At 39.5% G+C, this 10,000-nt stretch overlaps 3 protein-coding genes across 3 annotated transcripts; 2 read left to right on the top strand and 1 right to left on the bottom strand.

Annotated features, from left to right (window-relative positions):
* Positions 1–3,725: 3,725 nt before the first annotated feature.
* EMWEY_00041760 (HSP90-like protein, related, related) lies at positions 3,726–5,139 on the top strand (the record flags this gene model as incomplete). The annotated part of the gene is made up of 3 exons (XM_013482701.1): positions 3,726–3,816; positions 4,409–4,534; positions 4,871–5,139. 3 exons carry the CDS (start codon positions 3,726–3,728, stop codon positions 5,137–5,139), a joined length of 486 nt encoding a protein of 161 aa, XP_013338155.1.
* A 2,832-nt stretch (positions 5,140–7,971) lies between these two features.
* EMWEY_00041750 (hypothetical protein) lies at positions 7,972–8,883 on the bottom strand (the record flags this gene model as incomplete). The annotated part of the gene is made up of 1 exon (XM_013482700.1): positions 7,972–8,883. One exon carries the CDS (start codon positions 8,881–8,883, stop codon positions 7,972–7,974), a length of 912 nt encoding a protein of 303 aa, XP_013338154.1.
* A 268-nt stretch (positions 8,884–9,151) lies between these two features.
* On the top strand, positions 9,152–10,000 carry EMWEY_00041740 (hypothetical protein; the record flags this gene model as incomplete). Its single annotated transcript, XM_013482699.1, has 1 exon — positions 9,152–10,000. A coding segment is annotated over one exon (849 nt), but the record flags the coding sequence as incomplete, so codon positions are not given.

Below are 10,000 nucleotides of genomic sequence, written 5' to 3'. Positions count from 1 at the left end.
CTGCTGCTGCTGCTGCTGCTGCTGCTGCTGCTGGTCAGCCCTGCTGCTCTTTATTGAGCCACAGGTATAATAAGTCTAACCTACAACACCTTAAGATTGACAAACAAACTGCTGCTGCTGCTGCTGCTGCTGCTGCTTCTGCTGCTGCTGCTGCTGCTGCTGCTGATGGGAGCACCGCCCCTTATGCTTTGTGTTGCTGCTGCCGAGGAAGAAAGGGAATTGCTGCTGCTGCATGCAAAAGAAAATAAACAAAAATTAAAGAAAATACAATCAATAAAGGATATTTTATCTTGCTGCTGCTGCTGCTGTTGCTGTTGCTGTTGCTGCTGCTGCTGCTGCTGCTCCAGCTGCTGCCGCTTCTGCTGCTGCCGCTGCTCCAGCAGCCGCTGCGTGGTGTCGACGAAGCCGCTGCTGCTGCAGCACTAGCCTCTCTCGCTGTTGCTGGTGCAGCAGCAGCAGCAGCAGCTACTGCTGTTGCTGCTGCAGCTGCAGCAAGAGGATAAAGTTTATCCTTTTTATTTATTTATTATTATAAAAAGAATTAAATTTATTTATTATTTATTTATTTATTTAATATAAAAGAGCAGCAAGACACCTCGTGGTGCTTGCTTGGAGTGTATATAGCTGCTGCGGCGTACGTAGTGTGCAGCAGCAGCAGCAGCAGCGGCAGCAGCGGCAGCAGCAGCAGCAGCAGCAGTAGCAGCAGCAGCAGCAGGAGGAACAGGAGCAACAACAGTAGCAACAGGAGAGTCTGTTGTCTGTAATTCTTTTTTTTTTTATCTGTCTTCTTCTTGCATGCATTGAGGTGTACGTACACCTCAATAAGTTTGTGCTGCAGCAAAGAAAGAGGTAAGTATATGCATAAAAAGCAGGAAAAAAATATATATTTATATTTATTAATAAATGGGGGTATAGGGGTATTATTTGTTTGTTTATTTCTTGTCTCTGTTTATTAATATATATAATTATATTTATTTTTATTATATAAACAATAAAAGAGGGAAAAAAGGGAGAAAAAAACAGGAAAAATATACAACAAAGACAGGAGACGCGCTCTCTCCTCTCTCCCTCTCTCCTCCCGTCTCTTCGTGCGGTGTATATGCAGCTCGTTATCTCGTGATTAATAAGAGGGGGGTGGGGGTGTATATTTATATATATTTATATATATATTAATTATTAATACATATAAATAAATGAATAAATAAATAATGCATGCATCTTTTTCTTTCTTTTTTTTTTTTCTTGTATATATACAGGCATAATTAGCGTCCCTCTTCTTATTATATAATAAATAAAAAAAGAGGAAAAAAGAAGAAAGAGAGAAAGGAGACATCTCCTCTGCTTGCTCTGTCTGCTAATAACACAAGTAGCAGCAGCAGCAGCAGCAGCAGCAGCAGGACGAAGCAGCAGCAGCAGCAGCAGCAGGAGAAGGAGAAGGAGAAGAACAAATGGGGCGTAATTGGTTATTATTATTATTTGTGTTGTATATATGCAGCATAATTTGCTGCAATGTGCATGCAGATGATTCTTCATCCTCTGCTGCTGCAGCAGCAGCAGGAGCAGCAGCAGGAGGAGACACATCATCAGCAGCAGGAGGAGGAGGAGGAGTAACAGAGCCAAAAGGATTACAGGAGACATTAACAGCATTCCCTGATCTAGAAGGAGGAGAAGAAGGAGAAGGAGAAGAAGGAAAGGAGACAGAAAAGGAGACACATGAATACCAGGCAGAAGTAAATAGATTAATGGATATAATAATAAATTCTTTATATACACAAAGAGATGTATTTATTCGTGAATTAATATCTAATGCTGTTGATGCCCTAGAGAAGGCCCGTTTCTTATCTATAGCAGCAGCAGAGGAAGAAGAGGAAGGAGACACTAGCAGCAGCAGCAGCAGCAGCAGCAAGAAGGAGGAGATAGAACTTGCGGTGTATATAGAGATAGATAATAAGAATAAATTATTATATATATGTGATACAGGTATAGGTATGAATAAACAAGAACTAATTAATAATCTAGGTACAGTAGCTAAATCAGGTACTAATAACTTTATAGAGACATTATTAAGTAATAAAGTGTCTCCTCCTTCTTCTCCTGCTGCTGCTGCTGCTGGTGGTGGTGCTGCTGCTGCTGCTGGTGAGGTGTCTCCTGAGGTGTCTCTTGTTGGACAATTCGGTGTTGGATTTTATTCATCATTTCTTGTTGCGGATAAGGTAACAGTAATAACAAGAACAGATAAGAGATTAAATAAGAATAAATTAAATAAATTAAATAAATTAAATAAATTAAATAATAATAAAAAGGAGACAATAAAGGAGACAGAAGAAGAAGAAGGAGAACAATATATATGGGAGAGTAAGGCAGATGCTAGATATTATATAAAAAAAGATCCAAGAGGTAATACATTAATAAGAGGTACATGTATAATATTACATATAAAAGAAGATGCAACTTATTTACTTAATTATTATACTATTAAACAATTAATACATAAATATTCTCTTTTCTTATCTTATCCTATTTATATAAAAAATAAAAAAACTATAACAGAGGAAATACCTATACAGGAAGGAGAGGGAGAGGGAGAGGGAGAGGGAGGAGAGAAGAAAGGAGAAGGGCAGGAAGAAGGAGACAAAAAAATAAATGATGATGTTGAGGTACAAGATCTTGATGAAGAAACAGAGAAAGTATGTCCATATAAATATATATATTTATATATATATTTATTTATTTATTTATTTATATATTTATATTTGTATGTATATATATATACAGTATATACATATTCATATACATTTATGTATGTATGTATGTATGTATGTATGCATGCATGCATGTATATAATACATATACTACTGCTGCTGGTGGTGGTGCAGGAAGGGAAGAAGAAGACAAAGAGAGTAGAGAAAGAAGTAGAGGAATGGGAGAGAATAAACGAACAAAAAGCAATATGGTTACGACCTAAGGAGGAGATAGAGGAAAAAGAGTATGAATTATTTTATAAGGAATTAACAAGAGACTATAATAGTCCCCTTATACATATACATTTTATAGGGGAAGGAGAGATAATATTTAATTGTTTATTATATATACCTAAGAAACAAAATATAGATATATATAATCAATATTATAATAAAAATAATAATAATATAAAATTATATGTACGCCGTGTACTTATTAATGATTTATTCATGGATTTATTACCTAAATATCTTTCCTTTATTATAGGTATAATAGATAGTGATGATTTACCCCTTAATGTTAATAGGGAACAATTACAACAAAATAAGATAATAAATATAATTAATAAAAAAATAGTAAGAAAAACATTAGATACTATAAGAAAATTATATATAGATACTAATAAAAAAAAAAAAGAATTATATAAACAATTAGAGGAAATTAAGGAGAATAATTTAGTTAATAAAGAAAAAGAAATAGATAATAAAGAAAAAGAAGAAAAAATAAATAAGGAATTAAATAAACAAAATATATATGATTTATTTTATAAGGAGTATGGTAAGAATCTAATGTTAGGTTGTTATGAGGATGATGATAACAGGAACAAGATAGCTAAATTATTATTATTTTATTCATCTTTATACCCTAATAAATTGTCTCCTTCTGTCTCCTTGGAGGAATATATACAAAGGATGAAGGAGGGGCAGCAGGCAATATATTATGCAGCAGGAGACAGTACACAGCAGCTCCTTAATCAGCCACAGATGCAATTCTTTATTAAGAAAGGTTATGAGGTACTTTTCTTATTAGAGCCAATGGAGGAACCTTGTATACAAAGACTACAAGACTTTGATGGTACGCTGCTACTCATTATTATATACATAAATATATATTTATATCTATATTTATATCTATATTTATATCTATATATATATGTATATCTGTATCTATATATGTATATCTATAGTGTATATGTATATCTATATATCTATATGTGTTATGTATATGTATATGTAATATGTATATGTATACGTAAATATATATGTATATGTATATGTTGTATACGTATACGAAATATGTATGTGTATATGTACATGTATATGTTGTATATATGTATATGAGGTACTCTTCCTATTAGAGCCAATGGAGGAACGTACAAGAGTTAGATATTATTTTTTATGTATATATGTGTATATGTATACGTTTATATGTATATGTATATGCATATGTATACGTATACGTACACGTACATGTATATATACATGCTAATATATATATATGAGGTCCTTTTCCTATTAGATGCGATGTATAAAGAGACAAGAATAAATTGATAATACGTATACACATACACATATATGTATATGTATATATATATGTACGTATTTATGTATATATATGTATATATGTATATATGTACGTATATATGTATATATGTATATGTATACAGGTAAGAAGTTTGAATCTATACAGAAGGCGAATATAACATTAGAGGAGACAGAAGAGGAGAAGAAGAGACACAAAAGAATAGAGAAAAGATATAAACCATTAATAGATTGGTATAAGAGAGTATTAGGTAATAAAATAAATAAAATAGAGATAAGTAAGAGATTAATTACTTCTCCTTGTGGTGTATTTGCAACTAAATATGGATATTCTGCACAAATGGAGAAAATAATAAAAACACAAACATTTAATGATAATTTACATCTAAATCTAATTAAGACACAAAAAGTATATGAATTAAATCCTAATCATCGTATAATACAGCAATTATTAATAAATATAAATAAAAGAAAAGAGGAAGGAGATAATAATAATAATAATAATAATAATAATAATAATAAAATACAAGAAGAAAGGGATAAACAATTAGCAGAAGGTTTATTTAATGCTGCTATGCTAGCATCAGGGTTCGATGTTGATGAACCTGCACAACTTGCTGATTTATTATATAAGGGGATCGCTACACAGATAGGAGTCGATCCCAACGATCCCATCAATCAGGATGAAGGTGAGGAGGCAGCAGGAGGAGGAGGGGAAGAGGAAGAAGAAGAAGAAGAAGAAAAAGGAGAAAAAGAACAAGGGGAGGATAATGATTATAATTTTGATGGAAAATCTGCTGAGGATCTATTCAGTAATATTGATCTTGCAGGTGCAGGACTCAAGGATGAACTATAAATAGCTGCAATTAATATATAAATATATAAATATAAATATATATATGTATATATATATAAATATATATAATATATATTTATATATTTATGCAAATAGATAAGAAGAAGCCCGCGGCAGGAATATATGAATGTATAATATGCAGCAGCAGCAGCAGTATATCTGCTGCTGCATGCAATAAGTTGCAGCTATTTAGGAAATATATATAATATATATATAAATATACTCAGGGGTATACATATTTATATATTTATATATTTATTTATTTATTTATATATTATCTATTTACTGTTTGTATAGACAAATCGTATATCTGCTGGTGTTATTTTCTCCCTGTATACATATACATATACATATATTCGTATACATCGTGTATACGGATATATATATATATGTATATATGTATATATATACCCTAAATTATGTACACTGTATGAAGCCAGGTAGGAGTTATATATCATGCATGCGCGTGGTTGGGTAATTGGTGTGCATGCATGCATATGCATGCAAATGCATGCGCACCGATTCAACGACGCAGCAGAGGTGTACAAGAAGAGGAAGAAAGGAGGAGAAGTAGGAGGAGAAGTAGGAGGAGGAGGAGGGGCATAGACAGAGGAGAGAAAGGATTAATTAATGGCGGATATGCAGATTCTTGTCTTTTTACAGGGTGTCTTCGTATAGATCCCTGTATCCATCATCAATTAAGGAGCAAAATATCCATATACATATACGTATACATATATATCTGTATATGTATATGTATATACAGGCGTATACGTACAGCCAGCTCCTTTCTATGGATTGTATCTATTCCTTCTTCTTCCTCCTCTCTTATATTGTATTACCTGTTCCGCTAGACACAGGGTATAATAAATAAGGAGGAAGAAAAAAAAAAGATACATTTAATTTGTTTTTACTACAGGAAAATAAATATACAAGAAAAAAAAGGAAAGGAAACAGCACTGTATGCGGCACATAGTGCTGCTGCTGTGCGTAGATAGCGACTAGTAAATAATAATAATTAATAATAAATATACTTAATAAGAACAAGAACAGGAAGGAGGAGTGCATGCATTTATTTCTATTTGTTTTGAATTCTTTATGCTAACATCCATACTGCGGATAAATAAGAGAAATAAATAAATAGATAAATAGAGGTAGTAAATAGACAGCAAGGATAAATAAATATGTATATAAATATATATAGGTAAATAGAGTTAGTAGATAAACAGCAGGAAAAGGAGAAACAGGATAGTATACTATAGTAGGTAGATAGGCATGCAATAGTTATTATTAGGCAATTAAATACAACAGTATAAGAAGCAGCTGAGTGATTGATCTCCCTCTCTTTTTCCCTATTTACCTTATTTATATACAAAGAGGATCCTGTGTACCCCCTACAGCAACAAATAATTTGCTGCAGTCGCACCAAGGAGTCGTGCGGAGGTTGACGCTACACTCGCAATTCTGCAGAAATAACGAAGGAGGGCCAATGGCTGCAGGTGCTGCATGCGTCGTGCACCGTTGCTGCACAAAGGGATGGCTGCAAGCATTCTGCCCTGTCGCTACGCAGAAGGATAGCTGCATGCGTAGTGGTGCTCTGCGGCTAAGCAAAAGGATTGCTGCATGCATTGTACTCTGTTGCTAAACAGACGGATATGGCTGCAGAAGATTCAACCTCAACAGATAGGGAGAATTGGTACCATCAAGGAGGCGATGGTCTAGCAGTTAACAGTGTGCTAGAGGAGTTGTTGTTTACATGTATATTGACTAGTACATATATTTCGTGACTAGATTACTCCCTAATCTGTATATATATACATATTATACGTACACAGGAGTCTTGTCTATATTACGCGCTGATCTGTACACATTATACCTATAAAGGAGTCTTGTAATACTATGCAGATCCAAAGGAATTGGTGGGGTTGTAAACGTCTAACATTTAACGGATAAAAATTGGGCATACCTACGTGGATGTCTGTCTAGTGCATGCAACCAAATAACGGTGGATATATGCAATAAGATGAATACTTTCTTCTATAAAAAAGAGCAAGCTTACACAATATGTTTGTACAATGCATCGTATACAACTGAGACAGAACGATAGACGAACAGCAGGCAGGCAACAAGCAAAAGAGGGGAGTAAAAGAGCAAACAAGTTGACACTACCAGCTAAAACTAAGAAGAAAAAAAAAACATTTTATCTAATTTTGCCAACCGTGAGCAAAAAAGGAATTAAATAGCTAAAATAAACCAAACAATATTCAAAAGTTTTTTCCCTCCTGCAGTCTTATGACTACATCTCATGTATAGCGGCGCAGACAGACGCTGCAGCTACATGATAAACATTTGTATCCTAATTATATATACCCTGTATACGTCATGTTGTTGGTCAGTGACCAACAACAGGACGTATAAATAGGGTATTAGGGACCCTTATTGCTATTGTTGTATTCTTTGCAGGTTGTTCAATGCAGTCCTCTTGTTCCTCTTTATCTACCTCACAATCCGCAATAAACTTGATAAAATAATGCCTCTAAAATCAAATAAAAAGGGCAGAAAAACATCCAATGGGGTATATGTAGTAGAGCCGCCTGCTGGAGAGCAACACCGTGAGAGAACGAAGAAGGACTCCTTCTCCTTTCCGTTGGGCGTACAATTCTTTGAATTCGTGCAAGAATTAGTGCACGACGCCTGCATGCGGTAATTAATATAAGTTGTCCTCTGTTGGAGACAATAGGGAGGCCGTCCTGTCTACAACAGTTTATGTTTGGAGATTCCTGAGGCGCTATACTTGAAAAAATAAATGACCCTCCCTTCATTGGGAACTATCTATCCGGATCCAACGGTAGCGGCAATCTGTGCTCCTCCTCCACCTGGCTGGGATCGAGGTTCCAAGTCACGAGCTTCATTGGTAGGCTCGGCGATGGCTAGGGATTGGAGGCCCCTTAGATAAGGCATTAGAAGAGGACCGGTGAACATTGGGCTTCTTATACTAGGAGTAGATCTTGTACCACTCACTAAGAGTGGAAACTGGCTAGAAAATAACAGAGGATCTCCTCCTCCCGGGCCAGGGATTGGAGCAAATGGAGGCATTCTGCTTGGGCCGAACATAGGACGCTTTGGAAATTTACTCCCTGTATTATGCATATTTCCTCCAATGCCTGAGTTGTATTGGGACCATCCCATGACTGGCCTATTCGCAATTCCGTTAACGTTAGTATTATATTCTGGCCCTCTGCTTTCTTGCCGATACTCCGGTCTTCCTTTATCTATGGCAAGCTGAGGCCCTGTCCCCTTCGTTGGATTGCATTCGGGTGTTCCGTTATACGAATATTTCCCGGATAGTGCATTGCCTGGGCCACATCCGGGACCTTCACTGCCTAAGCCATATCCGGGTGCACTGCCTTCTTGATCGAATTGAGGCTTCTCAGGGCCTTGGACGTACGGAGGTATACCACCTGGCGGATGAGGCGGTTTCACCACATAGCTGCACGGAGGCCTTCTTCCCAGGCCGAATGGGGGCCATGTACCGGTGCCGCACGGGCGGTGGATGCTAGGGCGGTAAGGCGGTTGTGTGTCAGTGCTACCTGGTTGGCCAGGTTCCGTGCCGGAGGGTGGACGGGGGGTACCTGCATCAAATGGGGGGCGACCCCCGGGACTTATAGGCAAACCTGAACCTGGTCGGAAGGGTGGCCATGTGCCTCCACCAAACGGAGGGCGACCTACAGGTCCCCCTGGCATGCCAGAGCCTGGACCGAAAGGTGGACGTGCGCTTGGACCAGTTGGGTAAGTGATTCCGGGGCCAGCTGGAGGAGTGCTTCCGTGGCCAGAAGGAGGACCTGAACCCGGTCCGGAAGGTGGACGTGTGCCTGGGCCAGTTGGAGGAGTGGTTCCGGGGAAAGATGGAGGACCAGATCCTGGTCGCCAAGGTGGATGTGTGTCTGGGGCAGTTGGTGGAGTGGTTCCGGGGCCAGAAGGAGGCCCCGAACCCGGTCTGGAAGGGGGGCGTATGCCTGGACCACCTGGTGGAGTAATACCGGGCCCAGATGGAGGTCCTCCCCCTGGTCCTAAAGGTGGACGTATGCCTGGACCACCTGGTGGAGTAATGCCGGGTCCAGATGGAGGACCCCCACCGGGTCCTAAAGGTGGCCTTATGCCTGGACTGCCTGGTGGCGTAATGCCGGGTCCAGACGGAGGACCTCCGCCTGGTCCTGAAGGTGGGCGTATGCCTGGACCACCTGGTGGCGTAATGCCGGGTCCAGATGGAGGACCCCCGCCGGGTCCGACAGGTGGCCTTATGCCTGGACCACCTGGTGGCGTAATTCCGGGCTCAGACGGAGGACCCCCGCCGGGTCCTGAAGGTGGACGTATGCCTGGACCACCTGGTGGAGTAATGCCGGGTCCAGATGGAGGACCTCCGCCTGGTCCTGAAGGTGGGCGTATGCCTGGACCACCTGGTGGAGTAATGCCGGGTCCAGATGGAGGAGCTGGCCCTGGTCCTGAAGGTGGGCGTATGCCTGGACCACCTGGTGGAGTAATGCCGGGTCCAGATGGAGGACCTCCGCCGGGTCCGAAAGGTGGGCGTATGGCTGGACCACCTGGTGGAGTAATGCCGGGTCCAGATGGAGGACCCCCGCCGGGTCCGAAAGGTGGGCGTATGCCTGGACCACCTGGTGGAGTAATGCCGGGTCCAGATGGAGGACCCCCGCCGGGTCCGACAGGTGGCCTTATGCCTGGACCACCTGGTGGCGTAATTCCGGGCTCAGACGGAGGACCCCCGCCGGGTCCTGAAGGTGGACGTATGCCTGGACCACCTGGTGGAGTAATGCCGGGTCCAGATGGAGGACCTCCGCCTGGT

Source organism: Eimeria maxima, genomic scaffold (assembly GCF_000499605.1).
Source record: "Eimeria maxima Weybridge genomic scaffold, Emw_scaff719, whole genome shotgun sequence".
Lineage (NCBI taxonomy): Eukaryota > Apicomplexa > Conoidasida > Eucoccidiorida > Eimeriidae > Eimeria > Eimeria maxima.
This window is presented reverse-complemented; position numbering and strand designations above follow the sequence as displayed.